Raw genomic sequence first — 23,152 nt, forward strand, 5'->3', positions numbered from 1 at the left:
TTTGCCCTTTGTTTGGGTCTTGGATCATGAGAGAACCTTGAGAGAATGTTTTTAGGGTTATAAGGTCTGAGTATAGTGAAAAATAATGACTTAAAACGGGGTTGAGTTATCTTATATATGTCCAAATGTCTTAAACCGCCTTTGTGGGCCCCATAGAGAGCAGCTTGGCGCACTCTCGCGAAAACGCGAATATCTCTCTATTCCGAGATCGTATCGACGAACGGTTTAATGCGTTGGAAACTAGACTCATAGATCTTCAATTTGATAGGTAGATCACCCCATAATTTCAAGCACATTGGGAGAAAAATGCAGCAACATTTGACCTAAAGTTTAAGTAAAATTATTAACCTAAGTTGCGACAACTTTTATCGACTTTTGTTTCATAACTTGCTTGACTTCAAGACTTATGATACGGATATTATATGATTCAAATACATTAAAACATGACCTCTTGGGACAATTAATCACCTCTAGTGTTACCCGAAAATACGGGTTACAACATCCTTGATTCATTTAACTTCTAATACTTGTTAACCACTCTTATACACCCTTGTATCGTTTAAGACCAATAGGATTAACTTCTTATCATCTCAAAGATAATCTCTTCTTGGATTTACGTCGACTAACTTACGGCGTGATCTAAGGTACGCGAATTTGGGTTGTAACACCGGACTTGCGGGCTTTTAGGCTAGCAAGCTTCTGAAGTATCACATGTCATCTTAGGCAAATCCCAAGTGAGAATGAGAGAGAAAAATGAATAGCTATATAAGACATGAATTAAGTTCACATGATACGCGTGCTTTTGGGGCTCGAGGTGGCGTAGCCCAAAAAGACAAATCCGTACGGGCCTAGGCCTAAAGCGGTCAATACGTGCCATGGGCTTGGGTCGTGACACGATAACATAATAACAACGAATCAAAGGCCAAAACGCAAATTGAACTTCTCTTAAGTTCAAGAACCTTCATACTTCAACCAAACGTCCAATTTAAGCCCAACAAATTCAGAATGAACCCAAACTTGGCACACAAGTCCCAAATGACAAAACAAACCTATTTCAATTTTCGGAACTAAAATTCGAATCCAATATCACCAAAGTCAACCCTTGGTCAAATTTAAAAACTTTTCAAACTTTCAAATTACTAACTTTTGGCAAATAGTACCAAAACACCTTAGGAACCTCCAAATCCAAATCCGAACATACGCTTAAATCCAAAATCACTATACGAACCTATTGGAATCATCAAATCACTAATCCGAGGTCGTTTACACAAAAGTCAAACCGGTCAATTGTTATAACTTAAGTTTCCAACAAAGTAAGTGATCCAATTAACTCCAAAAACTTTATGGAACCAAACCAACTATCCCCGCAAGTCACAAAATAACAACCAAACATATAAAAAGCATCAAATGGGAAAATTGAGCTCAAATACAAAAAAAGATTGGCCGGGTCGTTACATGAAACTTACCCGTGCTATACATTACCACTTGGATCCTACCAGTGCTAAAAAAATTAACGGACTACGATTTACCTGAAATTTGATAGGCCCATCCAGAACGACCTTGTAGCAATACTCGCCATAATTAACGTTATCTTTTTGGCATTTTGGATAAAATTTATTATTATGTCTAATTTTTTCGTGTGTTTATAAACATGATGTCTAATCAAATTGTTTGTGTCTTTCTTTTTTTGGTACAACTTATGTAAAAAAATAACTTTATAACAAAATGGAATTATGCATCTTTTTTTCTTTTTATTTGAGAAAATACCAAATTATTCAGAAAGGGTAATATGCAGCAATACCTTTCATTTTCTTGAAATGCTGAATCAAAAAACGCAAGCGGGGGAAGTCTTGTACACCAAAACTCTGTGATGGACACGCATACATAGAAGACTTGAGAATTGAATGTTCATATATCTTACAACAAACTAGCACTACGTCCCTACTGTTACCTACTTTACAAAGCAAACCCACAAAGTGATCAACAAGATCCTTTTCCCCTTTGTTCAACCTTAATCGATTTTGCCATCAGGGTTTTACAATATCATCCACGAAAATCGAATTTGAAGCCTTGAAAAATTGTGTCTTTATATTTTTCCGCAGGGAAAAAAAATTTGCATCTTGAAAGGTGCAAATTAAGTTCTGGTGTTATGGATGATGATGTGGTGCAGCGAGTATTTCAAGAAGGGGGCCGCGATTACTACCAACAGCAGCCTTCCACTTCCTCGTCTTCTCCTTCCATTCTTCAATCCCTTCCTCTTCATGTGGTATACTTTTTCCTCCCTTTTCCTCTTTTCATTTCCATGCTGATAAGCTTGGACCCTTGGAATCAAATGAGTAAAATGTGCAGAAGGGTGTCCATGTATATAAAATTATGGAAATTCTTTGCTAGTTTAGAGCTGTATAGTTTCCAATTTGTTGATTCTTCCATTTTAATTCAGTATATTTTGGTATTCGAAAATCATGAATATAAAGGAGATATTTTCCACTTGAATACCGCAGTTTGAAGTGGAGCTTGGCGTAACTGTAAAGTTGCTGCTATGTGACAAGGAGGTAAGGCTGCGTACAATAGACCCTTGTGGTCCGGCCCTTCCCAAACCCCGCGTATAGCGGGAGCTTAGTGCAACGGGCTGCCTTTTTTGGATACCGCAGTTTGGAATTTGTGGTATGTGTGTCTCAATGACATAGAAATGGTTATCTTTTTGCAATTTTGCAGTCCTTTGATCATGGCTATTACTTGTTGGTAAAATCTGTTCAAGAACTTCGTTCTAAGAAAGAGGGTGTTGTAACTGTTGGCATTGGTGGCCCAAGCGGATCAGGTAAAACGAGGTAAGCTTCATTTACAGTCCTCTGTTTGCATGCCATTGAGAATGGTAAATTCTGAGTGGAGCTTTTTCTATTGCTAATTAGTTACTTTGCTTGGCTTATGTGAATTCATTTGTTTCTGAAGCTTGGCAGAGAAAGTAGCATCTGTGATTGGTTGTATTGTTGTGTCGATGGAGAATTATCGCACTGGAGTGGATGATGGAAATGATATGGATTTAATAGACTTTGATCTTCTCGTCAAGAATCTTGAGGTACAGTGTTTTTTTCGTTTTCCATCTTTATCTATTAAAGTTGAATTTAACTGATGTAGTATTAAATGTATTAAAGCTCTTTGCTCTGAGGTCCAAAAATAGTTTTACTTTTTTTTGTGGTTTAGGATGGTAGAATTTTTGTTAAAGTCAGCTCTCTGTACATTTCAGTGCCAACAGCCTTGGAGTATGTTAGTCTCCTCAAGAAATTGTTCAATTGGCCTAATAATGTTAGAACAGTATTATCTCTTTAAATCTGTGTTGTGGTCCTTTATCTGCTCACTTAAAGTTCGTTTCCTGTTTGGGTAGGACCTGATAAAAGGTCGTGATACATTTATCCCAGTGTTTGATTTCCAAGGACGAAGACGCATTGGTACTAAAGCAATAAAAAGTAGCTCATCAGGAGTGGTGAGAATGCTTACTATTTGTTTCCCATGGTCCTTTTTATATCTATGTTTTAATGATCATCGTTTCTATAGGTAATAGTTGATGGTGCTTATGCTTTGCATGCAAGACTACGGTCTTTGCTAGATATACGGGTTGCTGTGGTAAAATTTCTATTTTTCACACTTCAATCTGTTTAACCATGGTGCGATTACTTCTATGTGACTCATACAACTATAGTATACTTTGTGCCTGTCACTTAGGTTGGTGGGGTTCACTTCAGTCTTCTTTCTAAAGTTCAGTACGATATAGGAGAATCTTGCCCGCTGGATTCCCTAATCGACAGTATTTTCCCTCTGTTCAGGAAGCATATTGAACCAGACCTTCATCATGCTCAGGTAAAATTTGAAGTCTCCCATTCTAATTTGTCTTCCTAAATCTTACTCTTGATTCCCTATATTTATGCAGATCAGAATTAACAACAGTTTTGTGTCATCATTTAGAGAGCCAATCTACAAGCTCAAGTGCAAAAGTGAGGTTTGTAAGATTCAGCACTAATTTCTAAATATTACTCCATGGAATTTAATAGTATGAGTTTTTACTTTCATGTGATAGATTGTCTAGTCCACACTACCTTAATATGAAATGTCATTTTGGCATGATTGTTGACATTTGTGCATTTAGCGTTGCTGGTCCTGAAACAATTGCAATTTCTAACATGAAGCAGGTGTTAGATGCTAGTTTTATCCTCTCCAGTGATAATACTACTTTTACTTGAGCTGATTTGTGCTTTTTACCTGGGATGTGCGCAGGGTTTTTTGAGTAGATTATACATTTGATCATTCTCAGATATGTGTTCAGTTAATAGGCTTCTTCCTGAGAATAAATAGCTTTTTTGCTACATATGGCCTTTTAGAACTTTTATAGTTACTTGTTAAATGTATAACCTATCCAACTTAGGGGATTAATCTTACAACTCAGGAGGCAGAGTTTTGTTTGTATAATAAACCCCCAGTTTGGGAGAACACTATCTCCAAAATAAAGGTTTGTGCTGCTTAGAATCATTCAGCGACCTGTACTTTAACATGAACAAGTGTATCCTTGTTTGATGGTGTAATCCAAGAAAGGTTCCTGTTTAAATTGTTTCTACTTGTCATGGTTCTTCAGAGTACTCTACCTTTATATATTGGCGGTGTTATTTGTATAAGAAACATAAGTCTGGCTCTGAGTTGAATTCCCTTAATGCAGCAATTAGAAGATGAACATGCATCTCATGTATTCCATGGAAAGGAAGCACAAGTCGACAAGTGAGTTCTAGACTCTAGGTCTTCCTAGCACTGTGGCATTGTTGCCATAGCAAATTCTGTCAACTATTCCTTCCATTGTGCTTGTAGTTTTCTTTCTAAGTGATGGTCACAGCTGACTTTCTGGAGCTTTGTTCATAGTTTTATTGAGATGTACCTGAGACCTCCATCTGCCAGTGAAGAAGCACGCATTAATGATTGGATTAAGGTGCGTCAATCGGGTATCAGATACTATCTCTCTTTGGGTGATCAACGGATTGTTGACAAAAATTTCATAATTCGGCCCAAAGCTGAATTTGAGGTAACTGGTCTCTTTTGATATTCAATAAGTGAACTATTTCTCAATTTTAAACTAGTTTAGTTATACAAATCATCTATATTGGTTATGCTCTATCTAGATATAATTGAATTGAGTTGTGAACGTGTGAGACTGTTTTTTATTTTTTATTATGGGATTTTTGGCTACATAAAATAAAGAAATCATAGATTACATGAACTAAAGGAACTTTAGACTAAGGATAATCACCGAAATTCCTAATATTGCGCGATCCTCTGTATCAATATTTCTTACCGAAGTTTAGACTGATGATCTAGGTTCATTAGTCGCGTTAATATTTCATACCGTTGTTTCTTAGCGTAATTCTCTGTGAGTGACCTAAAAGCATATGTCACTCGTTTTCCTCTTACCATATTTTAAATTTTTGTAGGTTGGACGGATGACCCTGGGTGGATTGCTGGCTTTGGGATACAATGTAGTAGTAAGTTACAAAAGGGCATCAACATCAGTTATTGAGGGCAGCTTCTCAAATTCGTTGGAAACGATCGACACTCTTGGCGAGACATATCTGGTTTTGCGGGGAATAAATCGGAAAGTATGTATTATTTTTATCTTGTTCTCTCAAGCTCTTGCTTCTAGGATGGTTAACCCATTGTATTCTTCTTCTTTGTATTCACGCTATCTTCTATATGTCATTTTTCATCTTGTTAATTCTGGACAATGGCATGAAGTCTGTATCAAAAGATTATTTTATAACCTATTGCAATTTGTGCTAGTCTATCTGGTTCCATGTTTATTTGGTGACATCTCTTTTTTGTAGATGGTTGGAGCTGAAGCATCAAGGATGGGTATTAATGGACCTTGGATTACTAAATCATATCTAGAGATGATTCTGGAGAGGAAAGGTTGTCTCTTGGATGTAGTTTTCATTGTTATTTTGATTCTTCCACTGGTTTGAGCAGTCATTGATTTATCAGTTGAAATTTTAATTGTTTGAACTCTTGGTCAGTTATAGTAATGAATCCAGCTTTACTGCTGAGAGAGTGAAATCTGAGTCCACAGTGCTTATGAATGTATAAAAGATTTTTGAGTTTGATTATGGTGGTTAAGCTATTGATTTTAAAAAATATGTTATAGATAGGGCTTTCTTAGTTTTGGGTTCTGGCTAGCTTTCATTTGCAATGACAAATTGACAAGCTACATATGTCCATTTTTTTTAAGGGAGTATCTTAGGAAAGTAATGGTGGGTAAGGGAATGCCACCTTCTAATCTTTTGACTATTGCATGCTTATGGTCGCATCAAGAGCTCTTTGATATTTACTTCATAGATGGAATGATTTTTAGAACCCTACCTTTTTCAACCAGAGAAAGTTAGTGGCATGACTTTTGTTGGGAAGGAGGGGGTGATGACATGTATTCTCTACTATCCCTTGGCAAGTCTTTCCAGCGGTAGAAAATTTATATTTCTCTCAGGGAGGGAGGGAGGGGGTGGTTAGTAGCACAAGAGAAAATGGCGAAAAAGGAGAATTCATTGCGACAATTGGCTAGTAGAAGCAAATTCTGAGTAGCTAGCATTCCTGATATTATCACAGGCTACAATATCATGGATAGGGCTAATGCGTGTTGCTCAATTATTGTTCCTCGGATCCACAAAGTTAAAACATGGGAAAAATTCACCTTCATAGGTTCTTCACTAACTTTACGATGACTGTGAGACGCTTGCACAAAATTCATGTTGATGTGACTTCTACAATCAGATATTCGTGTTCTGATAAAATTATTTTTCTCTCGCAGGTGTACCACGTCTGAATACACCACCGTTGTCTAATCCGCCTAATGCTGTTTTAGCTAGCAACCAAGAGAGGCTGATCACAGCTCCAAAGCCGCTTCGTGTTAGTTCAAACTTGGTCAACCGGCTAGAAGATTTATCTCAGCCTTGGACGCGTTCCCCCACAAAGTCCAAAATGGAACCTGTCTTAGCAACATGGCATTTTCTCTCACTGGATCCAGCACTAGCTCATGGCTCTGTTACAGGTATGTTTGTCTTACTGGGAACAAGCAGTGATCTACATGTCATCAATTGTCCATTTGTTTCAATTCCGCTCATAAAACAGCAACAGATCCTACTTCTTCCAGGGATGTCCTGCAGCTTGCTCCTATGCCTGATTCATATGATTTGGACAGAGGATTACTTCTTTCTGTTCAAGCAATCCAGGTTCATATTCTGTGATAGGCCATTTTTATATTTTCTTCGAAATCTGAGAATCTGCTCATTCTTGTCACAAACAGAAACTTAGTTTCATTACTTTTTTTTTGGCAGGCTTTACTGGAGAACAAGGGTCTTCCAGTTATAGTTGGAATTGGTACAATGCAACAAATTTCTCTCTCCTCCCCCTCCCCCAAAATATGTACTGAAATTCATCTTATCTGAAGTAACCTTGATCTTTAATTATCAAAAACTGTTGCAACTAAGAAATTTTGCTTTAAGGACCAAGGATAATATGCAGTTCAAAAATACTTGTTAGTGATACTTTTTTGATAACCTACTTGTTAATGATACTTAATAGGGGGGAAAAACCGCCGTTACCCCTATACAGCTTTTGGAACTTCCGTTTTACCTCCCTATGCATCCCTATGGTTGAAGAATAGGTTAGTTTACTTCTAAAAATCATGTGGTATATCTGTCTGACCAATCACATGCATGTTACAATTTTTTTTCCTCTAATACCTCATTGAAAATGTCTCGTATGCCCTTAATTCTTATGTATAGCAACTCCATACATGAAATTTGACTATGATGGTAATTGGTTCCTGCTTATTCCTAGTAACTATAGTTTTTGCTATAATGCAAATGGATCCTTTGGTTAAGAATAAATGTTGAGAGATGATATTTTCAGTCCTAATAGTCATTAGGTATCTTAAATTAAACAAAAATCAAGATATTTGTAAATTGATTAGCATCTTATTTAACCACCCTTTTCCCACTTTTTGTTTCCACGATAGGAGGTCCGAGCGGATCTGGAAAAACGAGTTTGGCTCGTAAGATGGCAAATATTGTTGGCTGCGAAGTTGTTTCCCTTGAAAGCTATTACAAGTCTGAACATGTAAAGGACTTTAAATATGATGATTTTAGCTCTCTTGATCTCGGTTTGCTGTCAAAGGTACAAAACCATCCTTTCTTCTCTTCTGCTCTGTACTCTTTTCTTGAAACTGCAGCCTCGTTTGTTTTGGAAGGTAAATAAGTTACCAGCAGAGTCCTTTTTTCTTTTCTCCTTTTTCCCCAGGAAAATCCATCAAATAGATTGATTAACTGTGTTAGGAAATTCAAGTCTTAGCTTTTTGCTCTGGGAAATGTCATGTGGATGCTAACTATTTACGCGGAATAAGAGAAAAAAGGAGAGAGATAGTTTACCTGAACGCTTATTTCATTGTTATACACCTTTTAGAGTTTGGAATTGAATCACATACTTATCATAGGGATATACTGGGTATGTTTTTTTTTTTTTTTGATAAGGTAAATTGTATTAATCAAAAAAGGGAGAAAAAACTCCCTTATACAAGTGGTATACCAAATAGTAGAGAATTTACATCAGAACATGATTCTCTACAAAAGACTCCCAATCTTCTACACAAGTAGGGGCTATATGGGTGCACCAAAAAGCGATCGAAGATAAAAGACTATTCTTAAGATGTGAAAAAGGAGATTCAATCCCCTAAAAAACTCTCCTATTTCTCTCTCCCCAAACTGTCCACATGAGAGCTAACGGGGCGAACTTTCACGCCTTTTGCTTGCTTCTTCTATGGAAACCGGCCCAGCTATATAGCATTTCCTTTACAGTGTTTGGCATCACCCATTGAACACCAAAAAGATTCAGGATTGCCCTCCACAAACCCGAGGACACAGGGCAATACAACAGAAGATGATCAATTTCTTCCCCAGAGCTTTTACACATGTAGCACCAACTAACAAGTGTAATGCCTCTCTTTCGTAGATTTTCAGCTGTCAAGATCACCCCCTCGCCGCTAGCCATGCAAAAAAGCACACCTTTGTGGGCGCCTTAGGAATCCAGATCGAGGAGTATGGAAAAGTAGCCTCCTCTCTCACCAACATACTCTGGTAAAAGGACTTTACGATGAACAAACCATCGTCACGCAACCCCCATCTCCAAGAATCGCAAGATGGATAGGGCCTGTCTTGCCCGTATAGTAGTGCTAACAAATTTTGGAGCTCCGCAATCTCCCAATTTTGCATGTTCCTTCTAAAAGAGAGGTCCCATACTACCCCCATCATGCTCCTTGCGAATCTGTTAGGCCATCCATTCCTTCTGGTTTGAAACTCTGAAGACGTGGGGGAAAAAGACTCTCAGAGTATCCTCTTCCCACACCTTGTGATTCCAAAAGTTGATTCTCCTTCCATCTCCCACCCTGTAAGTGATGTTGCCATAGAAAGCTTCCCAGTTCTTCATGATGCTCCTCCACATGCCACACCCGAACGGTGCTGTGATTGCCTTGGTCCTCCAACCCCCTCACGTGGAATCGTACTTTTCTACTATGACCTCCCTCCATAAAGCATGCTCTTCTACCCCGAATCTCCACAGCCACTTCCCCAGTAAAGCTCTGTTGAATACCCTAAGATCTTTTACTCCAAGTCCACCCCACTTCTTTGGGGAAGTGACTGTCTGCCAATTCACTAGATGAAACTTTCTAATTCCAGCTGCCGCATCCCAAAGAAAATTCCTTTGAAGCTGCTCCAGTTTTTTTGTGATGCTCACAGGAGCTTGCAACAGGGACAAGTAATAGGTAGAGATACTCGACAAAGTGCTTTTGATAAGCACTTCCTTACCGCCTTTTGACAAGTACTGTTTTTGCCAGCCTGCTAATCTTTTTTCAACCCTTTCAATGACTAGATTCCAAACCGTAGTATCCTTATGCAAAACGCCCAATGGTAGACCCAGGTAAGTAGTGGGAATAGAGCCCAACTTACATCTGAGAACATTAGACAAAGCATCAATGTTAGCGACCTCACCCACCGGGAAAATCTCACACTTGCCGAGGTTGATTTTGAGTTGTGATACTATCTGAAACCACTGCAGGACCTGCTTCAGGCAGGTCAACTGGTCTATATCGGCATCACAGAAAACCAGGGTGTCATCCGCAAAAAGCAAATGAGAGACTCTTCGGGCACTAAGCGCCCCGATTGGAGCTGAGAATCCTCTCGAGAAGAGGAAGGAGCTTGTATTGTTATCTCAGCACAGCTAAGCATAAGGGGGATGAAGCTGGGTCTATTAGAGGCGGGAGGCCGTGGAATAACACCACCAGCTTTAGCCGGTGCTGTCCCTGGAGCAGCGGCCCAAGAGGGGCGCAAGTCACTAGAGCTTGGTGAAGAAATACCACTGCGTGAAGCACCATTGGCAGAAGAAGAAGGAGTGACTACTCCCGTATGCTTAGGAGCCTTATCAGACACAACTTGATATAATCTAGGCCCCTTGGGATCAATTCTAATAGAATTGGGAAAAGTTGCTGGGCCTGTGTGGAGGCCCAAGCTTGTACTTGCTGAAATCTTGCCTGGCCCTATGATAGTTAAAAGAGGACCGGCCCATTCTGCCTTTCCAGCCCGCATCACTAACCCAGGGGCATTCACGTCTTTTCCTCCCGATAAAGTTTTGTCTTCTTCTCCCAAATTCAAACCCCCCGTTTCTTCTTGATCTAACGTCTGATTCCGGCTTAGTCCACTGATCCGGTGAGTCCTCCCCTCCCTTCAGAGACTGATTTCCCCTCCCCTTCCTTCTATTTGACCTTTCCTTTTCTTCCGCCACTACCACATGCATAAATATAGGGCGAAATTCAGGGCTCAACCAAACCCTGTAACTCAAGTAGCCATCTTCCACCACAATGGAGACAAGGATTCTGCCCCCTTTCCTCACCACAATCCTCACTCGCGAGAGATCGTGTAGGCTGCTAGTGACATCAATAAAACCCCCACAGATTTCCCCAATCTTCTTGAATAGGTCAAGACACCAAAGATGCACCGGGAGACCCACCATGTTGATCACCAAAGTTTCGCCGGGGAAACGAGGGTCGTGACACCCATCGTGCTCCACCTATCTGTCTAGCTTTAAGAAGTTCCCATCAAACCACATGTTTCCTCTGAGAAGAATTTCTGAAGCTTGAGACTCGTCGACAAATCGATAGAGATATTGTGTGTCCCCCATTTGCGATATTTTCAGTCCGTCCTTGATGTTCCATACCTCTGCTGCCTAGTTCCTAACAGCCTCTGGAGAACCAACCCATTTGGAGAAAGACCCAATCAGACAAGATTCCAAGAAACCCTTCTTGTGCCTGAGGGTGTGCTCCCGAGACAGCGAGAAGTGCGACTCCTGCCCTACGTCGAGCTTTCGATGGCATCTTCCCCCAAGTTCTAGGGCTGGCCAAGAGGCAGCTTTGATGAAAGACATGTTTTCCAGCTTTCTAGATTATAAAGAAAAGTAGGAGCTTCTCACTCTAGAGTCCATCATATCTAAATTCGGCTTTCCCAAAATACTATCCGTATCTCCGGTGCTGCATGATGTCGTAAAATTCCTAGAATGCCACCTAAATCTGAAGATTTTTGCCGGAAAATAGGAGAAATCTTCTGATTTAGGAGGAACTGGGATGGGAAGGCTCGGAAAAGCCTCGCGAAGAGGCTGTCTGAAGAAGAAGTAGTGAGGTCTGGTCGGAGAAAGCCTCACCCGTCGCCGGAAAATAGTAAAAGTCGTCGGAATTTGGATATTTTTTGACTGGAAGGCTCGGAACAGCCTCGCGATGAGGCTGTCTGAAGGGAAAAAAGTGAGATCTGGCCGGAATCTGCCTCACGCGCCGGCGCGTGGCTGAGAGGTCGCCGGAACTGGGCCGCGCGTGAGGGCGCGTGGGTGGTCGTACGCCGGAGGTTCTAGCTGGGTTTTGGTCGCGATAGGCTTGTCTCTTGGAGGGTGGTGGTACAATCCTAGGATTCATGAAGGATAATTGTCTCGGGGTAAGTGCCTGAGAGCTTTTTACTGTAAATCATTGTCCATTTTGGGAGAGCATCTTCTAATTATTTCATTTCTGTCTTTACTTTCCTCTTATATCTCACTTCAGAACAAATGGGATTTCCAATCCAGGTAGGATTAGGGGATCAGTACCGTAGAAAATCCTTGTGTGGCTGCTCAGTTAATTTTATTAAACTAGTTATAGAAGTAAACAGAAAACAACTCTTTCATCTGCCATTAAGTTGATCATTATATTGGTAGAAGTGGTTTACGGTGCTACACATTGATTTTTCGTGGTGATCATTTGGTTGGGAAACTTCAGCTTTCTTATCCACTCTGATATTTCTCTTTCCCATATGCTAATGAAGAGAATGGATGACCTTTAAATCCTCTACTATATGCTTTTAAGGGGGATTTGTTAGGGGATCCGGATTCATAGTTGTCTTAGTTACAAAGATATCTTTCTTACTTTTTTTTCCAGTTTATGAGAGTTTTATTTGGTATGCAGAAGTTCGTCAAAATCAAGACTTTCATTTGGTTGTCTTTGTGATAGATCCAATACCTAAGGCCAAATTTAGTTTCTCAGCAAGACCTACTTTCTACTGTCTCTGAGATTCTCTTCTGCACTGAGATCGTCTAGTCCTTTCAGGAAGCTTGTGATTTGTTATTCACTTTATAGAATCCTTTGCAGGTTCTAGTTATATTGGAAAAAAAATGTTTTACTTATTTAAAAAAAGAAATGATAAGAGCAGATACTACACTTGATCTTAGTCAAAAGGCCAAAATTGTATTACTTTCAAAAAAGAGCCTAACATTTTGTTAAGATGAGTGCGCCTCAGCTATGGTAATATGTATGTAACTTGAGCATAAAGCAAGAACTGTCAATTTACTCTTTGGCGTAAACCTATGAGTCTATTGCAGTATCTGACAGATCTGCATCTATATTGGAAGTCTTACTTTTGGGGCAATAACTTTGTACTACTTGTATTTGGCATAACTTGCTGTATGCCTTTCCTTCTGATAATAACTTTGGACTACTACTTGTATTTGGCATAACTTGTGCTATTCCTGTATGCCTTTCCTTCCCCGGCCATGTTTCTCTGTTCCTGAATCTGTTTGTCATTTGTAGAATATCAGTGACATCAGAAATTGCCGAAGAACGAAAGCACCTATCTTTGACCTTGAAACAGGCGCTCGTAGTGGCTTCAAGGAGCTTGAAGTTTCTGAAGAATGTGGAGTGGTATGATTAACCCCCCCCAAAACACATACACACACACAAAAAAAAGAAAAAGAAAAAAAGAAAGTAAAAGCCACGAAAAAGGTAAGTCTTTGCACGATCTAAATAAGAAAAGAGACGATGTATGTTGAATTAGGTAAGTAAAGTGAAGACAAAATTGATTTCCTTCTAAAAGTTGTGAAGTTTATTGTTGGTATAGCTCTTGCTTTTTGCTGTTTAATCTTCTACAGTAATCGGAGAAGCTGAGTAAGGTTTGCTTTTTTGGCTAGGTCATTTTTGAAGGTGTTTATGCTTTGCATCCTGACATCAGAAAATCACTGGATTTGTGGATTGCTGTTGTAAGTATGATGATGTTATACATGATTATCTTGAATTTGCTTCACTTTGTTTGTGAAAGTATTTAGGTAAGAAATTTATCACCAATGATTTTATTGCCTGTTTTGGAACAGGTTGGAGGTGTGCATTCACATCTTCTTTCCCGAGTTCAAAGAGACAAAAGTAGAGTTGGCTGCTTTATGTCCCAAAATGAAATTATGACAACTGTGTTTCCAATGTTCCAGCAGTACATTGAACCACATCTTGTTCATGCACATGTTAGTCTATTCTGGAAATATTTTTACTTTTCGTATTTCCTATATAATTTTCACTAGGTAGTTCAAATTTAGCAATAAATTGGGCTTTAGAATTTAGCGATCTTCTAAATCAAGCAGAATTTGCTACTAGAAATTTTAAGTAATTGTTGTCATCTCTTAGTAATGTTTATTTTGCATGGCTAGTATGTGGAAGTTTGTGTAATTACTTAATGATGCAAACCGCTTGATATTTTGTAACAAGTAGCGGTGCATGAGACAAGCTTTGTACAATATTGTGTAAATCAAAACTGCTTTTGACATAAAGTGGCAATAGAAATCCATTACTAAAATTGCAGTCATGGTAAAATCTTGGTTTATTTAATCATCAGGGACTCCCAAGCACACGAGTTTTCTACAAATAAAAATAGACTCTGTTATTAGTAAATTGCTAGTAATATTTATGGTGGTTTGGGATGGAGGAGAATGCACTTTGGAGGGGGTTGGTAGCGGAAAAGTATGGTATTATGGAAGAGGGATGGAGGACTAGAAATATCACAACACCGTCTAGATCATATTTCTTTCAGGGTTGCGGATGGACGCGGGGTTAGTTTTTGGGCACATGAGTGAAGCCTTTCCTAACATATATAGAGTATCTAGCCAAAGAGAGATGACAGTCCAACAAATCCGTAAGTCTCACGTTGAGATATTGTAAGGTGTATGGAGATGGCGAGAGAGTAGACATGGATTATTCTCTGTTAAATCTTATTATTAGAGGTTATTAGGGAGAGAGGAATGTATCTTCCCTCGTTACTCTGTTTAGATTTCCAGGGCACCAAGAAAGGTTTGTTTCTTCGCGTGATTGGCAGCAAGGGGAGTGATTTTGATAGCGGAAAATTCGAGAATGAGGAGGATCACCTATGTTGGTGTTTCATGTGCAAAAGTTCGGGCGAAGATGTAGATCATCTCTCATTGCATTGTCAAATAGCTAATTGGTTATGGAGGGTGGTCCTTAATTTGTTTGGTATGCAATGGGTGATGCCGGGCACAATAAAGGAGGCATTGTATAGTTGGGCTCATAGAAGGGGAAGAAGTCCAAGGGCATGGAATATTTCCCCCTTACAATCATGTGAGTTGTTTGGAATGAGAGAAATGGGAGAGCATTTGAAGGAGTGAAGCAAGATTTTGTAAAGTTGCAAAATAGTCTTTTGTTTCTAGTTTCTTTTTGGTGTACCCATGAGGTCCTGTATAGAAGATTGGGTCTCTTTTGTTGAGAACCATATTTTGATGTAGGCTCTCTTCTTTTTGGTCAATGGCTTGTGTACGGGGTTTCCCCCAATTGTTAATAAAATTATTTACCTTATTAAAGACCTTTTTAATACCATTCTGCAGCTAAAAATCAGGAACGACTTTGATCCTGTGCTCTCTCCTGAGAGTTCATTGTTTGTGCTGAAAAGCAATAAACAGGTCAGTTGCTTCCATTATGCTACTATGTAGGACGCAAAACGAGTCTTTTGCTTTTGTTGCTTTAACTAGAAAACTGTTTACAGGTGGCATATCAAGATATCTTGAGAATTCTTGACCCTACCAAGATATGTAGTTCTGTCCAGAATTTTATTGATATATACTTGCGGCTTCCTGGAATACCTGCCAATGGCCAGTTAACTGAGAGCGATTGCATTAGAGTCAGAATATGTGAAGGAAGATTTGCATTGCTAATACGCGAGGTGTGTGATTTGACATGCATACAAATGTATTTATCAAAGGACATGCTCTACCGTTCCTTTTTTTGAAACTTTTGTGCAAATGCTCGACCATAGTGGCTTATATTTTCTACTGCTACATCTGAAGCCTATAAGAGAAGGAAATTATATTATTCAGCCGAAAGTGGACTTCGATATCAGCATTAGTACTGTCGCCGGCCTCCTTAATCTTGGGTATGTGAAGTATTTGACAATGGAGCTGGTTTTTATTAGGCCATTTCTTGCATCATCCATCCTTTTATTTCCACGCTTCATAATTTCATTTACTTTCGGCAGATAATGTGTATGATTCTGTTGTATCAATAATTCTTGCTATTCAATTGCATTAGAAATTTTTCTTGTGTATACTCTGCTGTCTATTGCATGCTTGGCCTGCCTTGTATGAAATTGATCTCAAAGTTCGTGAAATAGACTAAAGGATGTACAACTGAAAATTTTTGTATGAGAACAAACATTGCCTCTTCTATGTAGATTCTGTAAATCCTTCTGAATTTGACATGTCTTGGATAGTTGATTGCTGTATTGCATGTTGAGTTTGTTTTCTTGTTATAAACAAGTAATGGTTATGAAAGGATAAAATGAAAGAAAGGGTTGCGGGGAGATTAGACAATATCTGGTACTTATAAAAGTTGAACACCTGCAGAGTTTAATTCTCAGCAAAGACAAAAAACACTAGGTGGTTTCTTCTCATCTCCCTAAGTTTTGGTGGACAGAGTTACCCTGTACCTGTGTTGGTGGGAGCTAGCAGGTATCCCGGTGGAATAGCGAGGTGCACGCAAGCTAGCCCGATCCTACCGTTATCAAGAAAAGAAAAGAAAAAAGAAGTTGATTGCCAGCTAGTGAAAGCAACAACCAGAATGGCTAGTCTTTACATAATAGAAAGACTATGGCGAGTTTTTACATAATAGAATGATTATGTTTGATGTCCCAGAATGGGTAGTTCAGATGGTTTTCATTGAAGAGGAGGAAGAGAGAATGCAGGGGGGGTGGAAGGGATGAGTCATTCTGGGGCTACCAACAACTTTAATGGAGAAGATGAGGGAAGCACCAGCAAGATGATGGTTGTAAAGGCCAAAATGGGTGGGGAAGTTCTTTAGAAGTCTGGCTTGGTTAAATGCATTTGTATGGACAAAATAAGATTCAGAAGCCAAGTACAACATATTCGACTGATATATGTTGCAGAAAATACCAAGTCTTTTCGTTTGATGGGTTTAACTTTTTCCCTTTAGTTGGTTTTTGGCTATGAAAGGACAATTGCTGGATGCAGCGCATTAATCTACCTATTCCTCACTAATAGCTGGGCCAAGCTTTGTCCTAACATTTTTTCCTCTTTTGGTGATAAGTAAATAAAATATTTCTTTCCCACATAGGACGCAGTCTGAGGGCAACCTACTTACTTGATAACCCCTAAAAAAGCCACAAAGAAAAAGCAAGAAAAAATGAGATACAGATAAAGGATAACAATCCCAGGCATGCTTTCCTCAAAATGACCCTAATGAAAAATACTGAATGTCTCTGTTATTGCTGCTTCTACGCTTTTTCTTTTCCATTTAACACTTTCTTATTCCATATTATATCCATCCTTTCTCATAGTATTAGTAAACATAACGCTAATTCATATGTGACTTGACTCGTCATCTGCATTTATATCTTTTCTACGTTCTTTCCTTGTCAGTATATTTTGAATCAAATTCGTTATGCTTCATAATTTCTGATTTCAGGTATCAAGCAGTCGCGTATATTGAAGCTTCAGCTTATATCTACCAAGATGGGAAGGTACTCTCAGTTTTCTTGATACTTTTTTATCATACTGAGACACACGAAAGACTTGTCGACATTACTTGAATTGTAATCTATATCATCTGTGAGGAATAAGAGAAAAGGAATTCAAGACACCTATTTCTAGGTGTTGTACAGAATTCATATCTTAAACCGACGAAAGACCGGCTTAATAAAAACACTTAATGCTAACTCAACCATTATAACATACCAGCACTTTACTTCTAACTCGTCCCTTAAACTCAAAGTGGAGAGTCAACTTGAGTTTACTTATCCAGAAACAACAAATAAATTGTTGCTGGAATGGTTTATAGAAGGCATGTCGGAAGGTCATTGAAAAAGTTTTGATTCGCTAGAATCTCGCCAAAATTATGATAGATGGGATTTCGGCAGAAAAATTTTGGTCACTGAAAGAGAAAAATGGCTGGAAATATGAAATGTCGCGGAAAGTGGTATGCTGCCAATGCAACTGTCACCAGAGAAGAGGCACGATTAGTCACGGGTAAAAGGTACTGCTCATTTGGAATTGTCACAAATAATTGGCATGGTATTGTTAGAACGTTCATCGAAAAGAAGCACGGCTGCCACTGGAATGGTCACCCAAAAGAGATTTATTCCGGAAGAGCAGCCACTGAGATTTGCTCAATACTACTCCTTATTCAAAAAGAAATAAGAGTGGAGACACCAAACTGGTCACCATAAGGAGGAAAGACAGTACAATCAGAAGATGGAAACAAAGAGGACTTTCGGAGATTAGAAGAGAGGAAGAAAAAGATCTTGGTAGAATCAAAGAATTAACAGTAATTGAACAAGTGGAAGATTTCTGAGATTTATCACAAAAAGGACCTCTCAAGAAGGATTTCTTTAATAGGGGAATAGGAACAAATAGCTACACGGAAGAAATTTTGTTGGGGGCAGAAATCATGATGCTTGTGGTCAAGTGAAAGAGAGAAAAAACACCAGATTTTTCCACCGACAGTACAACATCATTGTCAATTTGCTGGTAGAGAGGGAAGTAGCATATAGTATACAGTCATGATCCCTATTTGACTACTGATAGGAGGCTTTTCAGTTGCACTGCAGGTTTTCAGTAGTCTTCCTAGGTGTTGGTACGAATCTGTTTAACCTTTTATCGATGTGCTTTGGTTCTGATTCCTGATAATTTTTGTTTTCCTACTCATATGCTGCACTCTACCTCCTCCTCAATAATGCATTACGTCTTATGTGACTTGGTTTCGGGGAAGTAAAGGGTTCTTCTTTTTAGATTCTTATAGAGGTTGATCATCTACAAGATGTACCTAGCCCTTACATACAAATTAAAGGGGTCAATAAAGAGGTTGTGGCAGCTGCTGGTTCAACACTCAAATTAGATGGTTCATATACGACCAAGGTTTTGACATTCATCTTCTTTTTTCTTTCTGATTTGACATTACTATTACTATCAGAATTCTGTCTTACATCAGAAACAGTCCAAACCGATAGCTTACTTTTTTGAATTTCTTAACAGAGTTATCTTCAAATAATTTTAGAAAGGTTGCCTGCATTAGAGAGAAGTTCAAGTGGTATCCATTCTCAACAGGCAGCAAGGTTGCAAGAACTTGTGGAATACATACAATCTCAGGTAACCTTATTTGGTGGGCTGGCATACCTCAGTTTTGTAGTTTATCATTGATATATTGGTATGAGATGAAGGTAGAAGGGAGCTTCGGGAACGCTGACGCTTGGTTTTGCATATACCGACATGATAATCTACTGCTCTATCTTTCCTGTTATAGTTTGATAACTAGATAGAAGTGGCTGAGGGCCAATATTTACTTCAATAATTTGTCTTTCAAGTTCCTCGTTGTTCATGCGTTTGCTGAGAACATTTTTGTTCAACATGCTTTTAGTGTTATTTTTCACTCTTACAATTGAAATCCGAGATTGGCACAAGATAGCATTTGATACAAATATAGGAAGCATATAAGATTTGGCTTAACCTTCAACCTGAAAACTTGATTAGGCTGTTCAATTAATGATGGTAAAGCCCACTGGTCGACTTGGACGGTAGTCTGGACATGGTTGTTTAAATTGCTTTTTCTAATTAAAGAAGAATGGTTGTTGAAATTGGTTTGCCCTAGAAATTCTGCTTATAGTTCTTTCTTCCTCCAAGCTTGAAGTTCTTCAAGGCTATCTATGAGGTTTTCATTTTCTTGTTTTCTTTTGTTTTATTTTTTTCTCTTTTTCCTTTAAAACTTATAAAGCTCCTTCTTGGTTAACTTTTTCTTTTTCTTTTAATATGGAAATAAACATTTTTGGTCAGAAGAAACACATTTTCCAACAAATGAGGAAAAGTGTTTTCCTTCACAACATCTCAACTCTTAATTTCATATCACTGCTCCTACCAATAAGTAGACATTATTATGGATTTTAATACTCAAATTTTTTCATCAAACACTACTGTTACCCTTTTTAAAAAAAAAATAAAAAATCATCAAAACACTCTCCGGTTTGTTAAAGTTATCATCTATCTTTAATAGTATTTTCTTTGGAAATGTTTTCAACTATCAAACCAAACAGCAGAAAACATTTTCCAGAAAGTCATCTTCCAGAGAACATTTTTCAAAAAATATCTTCTGTCGTACCAAACGCATAAGATAATTGCAGGAGTACCAAGTTTTGACAGCGAAGGCCATATGGCTGACAGTGTCCAGTAAAGGAGTTTTTTTGCGTGCTTCCCATTAATTCATGAATCATGTATGCCTTCATGTGATACACCACCGATTTCCCTCAGCTATACATACTAGTTTGACATTATGGTATGCTTCTACAGTGTTATAGTATGTAGATTGAGCTCACTCACATACTACTTCGACGTTGTGGAATGTTGGTACACTGTTATAACATCCAGGTCGAGCTTACTGCATGGTATCAAGTCTAATGGTTAGTCAGCCTCTTATTGATTAGTGTTTTGTGTATTGCAAGCAGGGAAGCAGTTCATCTTCAGAGTCCTCGCCCAGAAGAGAGATTTCACCATTGGATGGTGTAATTGAAGACATGCAGTCAAGAATTAAAAGGCTTGAACGATGGCAAATGATCAATACGGTATTTCCATTCCTTTCTTGTTTTCTTGACTGCCTCTCACCGTAAAAGTTTGAATTCTGGCTTAAATTCTTTCATGTAATCACAGGTTCTATGGACATTTTTTATGTCTGCTTTTGTTGGTTATTCACTCTACCAGAGGAAGAGGCAATAGAAGGGTTAAAGTTGATTCAGCAAAGCTAATGCTTGACCATCAGTGACTGGCTCCTTTGAACAATCTCATAGCTTCCTGTGATCGTCACATTTTTATCGGGTGATTGATCTACTTCTAATTGACTTTCGATTTTATGCCCTGAAATGTATGATGTGTGGCTCCACATCTGTAAATACTAATCTGCAACTGCTCAAAGAAATGCGAGTCATCCGTAATCAATGTTGCAAAAGTTTTCTTAGGGATTGTTTGGTAGGATGTATTAGCTTTGGTATTATCAATCCCTTGTTTGGTAGTGTTTTTCAACCCATGTATAACTAATACCTATATTAGTTATACATCCTATTCAGGACTATTCTTATACATAGCAAACCATGGCATTAGCAATACCATGGTTTTCAATACATGGATAAAGCATGTATAAAGGCAACTGCTCTTTCAAATCCTTTTCCAAAGAATGTGAAGGGTATTTTTGTAAATAAATAATTTTAAAAAAAAATTATGCAATGCAATGCATGTTATTTTTAATACGTCAAACCAAACAGTTAATAAGAAATAATTTCAGCATAACTAATACCATCATTACTAATCCCAACATTAATAATACACCTATTCAGTACTATTCTTATACACCCCTATCAAACGTCCCCTTATAGTTTTAAAAGCTGAGGATCCATGCACTTCGTTTATTTATAAGGTAGAAATGCTGCTAATTAACTAGATAAAGTGGCTGTGATGGTCTGAATCTCATGTTTCTAGCTGTTTTGGTTGGTCAAATGCTGTTTGCTAGACGAGAAAACTTGAATAAGAAAGGTGAAGGGAAAGCAGAAAGTAACTTTATTTCAATTGCTTCTTGGCCAGATCACATAGGACTGTTTTGTTTGTTGTAAGTGAATAAATATAATCTGGCATAAAATTCTGCAATGTTAATATGACATTTGATTTCCCATATTAGACTTTCATTTCTTATTCTGCATATAGTTTCCAGTATAAAATTTCTAGAAATAATACTTGCATAACAATTCATGTGTTATTATTATTACTTGTTAAGTGTGGTAAAAAACATTTCGATGATAATAACCCTTGCATAGTTGTGCGAATAAGTGTCCTCTTATTTAGAGCGGTGATTTGGATAGCTTTGAGGGAATGTCTACATTACAGCAACGACCAGTGCAATACCACAAGTGGGGTCTGGGGAGGGTAGTGTAAATGCAGACCTTACCCCTACTCTGAAGGAGTAAAGAGACTGTTTTCGATAGACCCTCGACTCACGACGATGGTAAAGGACAGTGGAGCAGTAACATCAAAGGAAGTAAGAAAGATAACACCAGCAACGTGGCAACCAGAAAGCAGAAAGAAAAACAATAACAATAAGCAGTAACAATGACACAATACTATAGACACAATGGAAGTAATATGGACACAACAAGAGCCTCTAACATTCTAAGATAAAACACTATCAAACTAGCCTCCTACAACCTAACCTGCAACCCTAATGAGGTAATATAGACACAACAAGAGCTACTAGCAGTCTAAGACACAACTCTGTCATACTAGCCTCCTACCTCCTAACTTACAACCTTAATACTCGACCTTCACATCTTCCTATTAAGGGTCATTTATCCTCGAAAATCTGAAGCTGCACCATGTACTGCCTGATCACCTCTCTCAAATACTTCTTAGGCTGCCCTCTACCTCTACTCATACCCGTCAAAGCCAGCTGTTCACACCTCCTTACCGGGGCATCCATGCTACTCCTTCGCACATGCTCGAACCATCTAAGCCTAGCTTCCCGCATCTTGTCTTCCATGGAAGCCACGCCCACCTTCACCCGGATATCTTCATTCCTTATCCTATCCGGCCTAGTGTCCCGCACATCCATCTTAACATCCTCATTTCTGCCACTTATCTTTTGAATATGAGAATTGTTGACTGACCAACACTCTGCACCATACAACATGACCGGTCTAACCACTGCTCTGTAGAACTTACCTTTTAATTTTGTGAGACACCTTGTATTCTTTCGTTGAAATGAAAAAGTATTTTCTCAATCGCAAGCTCAATTCTACTCACTTCTAAATGGCATTATTAAACTATCTATTTATTTTTGTGAAACTTTTGTATGTGAATAGAATACTCAATTGAAAATATTTGTATAGACGACACTAGTTATTTAGTATAAAAGGTGTATTTATTGCTATATTATACTAGTTTTGGTCTTTGTTAGAACTTAGAAGTCCTTTATTCTGCATATGGACGTGTATGCTGGTGTAGTGATAAGCATGGTGTTAAAGAACCTCTAGTTTTTAGAGAACTTATAATATGCCTTAAGCAACAACAACAATAGCTCAATATCAAGAAAGATGGTATAGGATATATGAATTCTTGTTGAACATGTCAATTTTGTATTACGAGGATTCATCATAAATTGATTAATATGCTAATAGTCAGCATTGTTGTACTACTCCTTTATTCGAGTTAGACTCGCAAAAGTGGAGTTACCTTAAAAGACAAGGAGTATGTCTTC

General features: G+C 38.4%; 1 protein-coding gene across 4 annotated transcripts; it reads left to right on the forward strand.

The window, feature by feature from the left end:
* Nucleotides 1-1,809: 1,809 nt before the first annotated feature.
* Nucleotides 1,810-20,864, forward strand: LOC104098876 (uncharacterized). Of its 4 annotated transcripts, XM_009605707.4 has the most exons (27): nt 1,811-2,266; nt 2,502-2,552; nt 2,716-2,828; nt 2,950-3,076; nt 3,383-3,481; nt 3,553-3,621; nt 3,721-3,855; nt 3,926-3,994; nt 4,706-4,764; nt 4,903-5,062; nt 5,469-5,633; nt 5,859-5,943; nt 6,833-7,072; nt 7,159-7,253; nt 7,359-7,401; nt 8,042-8,199; nt 13,175-13,285; nt 13,552-13,620; nt 13,732-13,875; nt 15,244-15,318; nt 15,402-15,578; nt 15,703-15,788; nt 17,336-17,390; nt 18,658-18,783; nt 18,901-19,014; nt 20,361-20,477; nt 20,563-20,864. In XM_009605707.4, exons 1-27 carry the CDS (start codon nt 2,150-2,152, stop codon nt 20,626-20,628), a joined length of 2,925 nt encoding a protein of 974 aa, XP_009604002.2. In that variant the 5' UTR covers nt 1,811-2,149; the 3' UTR covers nt 20,629-20,864. The 4 variants fall into 4 exon arrangements, with proteins under 4 accessions (XP_033512691.2, XP_070043838.1, XP_009604002.2 ...); XM_009605708.4 differs by lacking the exon at nt 2,502-2,552; XM_033656800.2 differs by lacking the exons at nt 20,361-20,477; nt 20,563-20,864 and having other exon boundaries at nt 1,810-2,266; nt 18,668-18,783; nt 18,901-19,020.
* The last annotated feature ends 2,288 nt before the right edge of the window (nt 20,865-23,152 follow it).

Source organism: Nicotiana tomentosiformis, chromosome 10, assembly GCF_000390325.3.
Source record: "Nicotiana tomentosiformis chromosome 10, ASM39032v3, whole genome shotgun sequence".
NCBI lineage: Eukaryota > Viridiplantae > Streptophyta > Magnoliopsida > Solanales > Solanaceae > Nicotiana > Nicotiana tomentosiformis.

What these genes read in the sequence shown, in the direction of transcription:
- LOC104098876 (XM_009605707.4), top strand. Translation starts at nt 2,150, where the DNA reads ATGGATGATGATGTGGTGCAGCGAGTATTTCAAGAAGGGGGCCGCGAT. An exon ending in TGCTGCTATGTGACAAGGAG is followed by an intron (nt 2,553 to 2,715) that starts GTAAGGCTGCGT and finishes GCAATTTTGCAG; the next exon opens with TCCTTTGATCATGGCTATTA. An exon ending in TGGATTTGTGGATTGCTGTT is followed by an intron (nt 13,621 to 13,731) that starts GTAAGTATGATG and finishes GTTTTGGAACAG; the next exon opens with GTTGGAGGTGTGCATTCACA.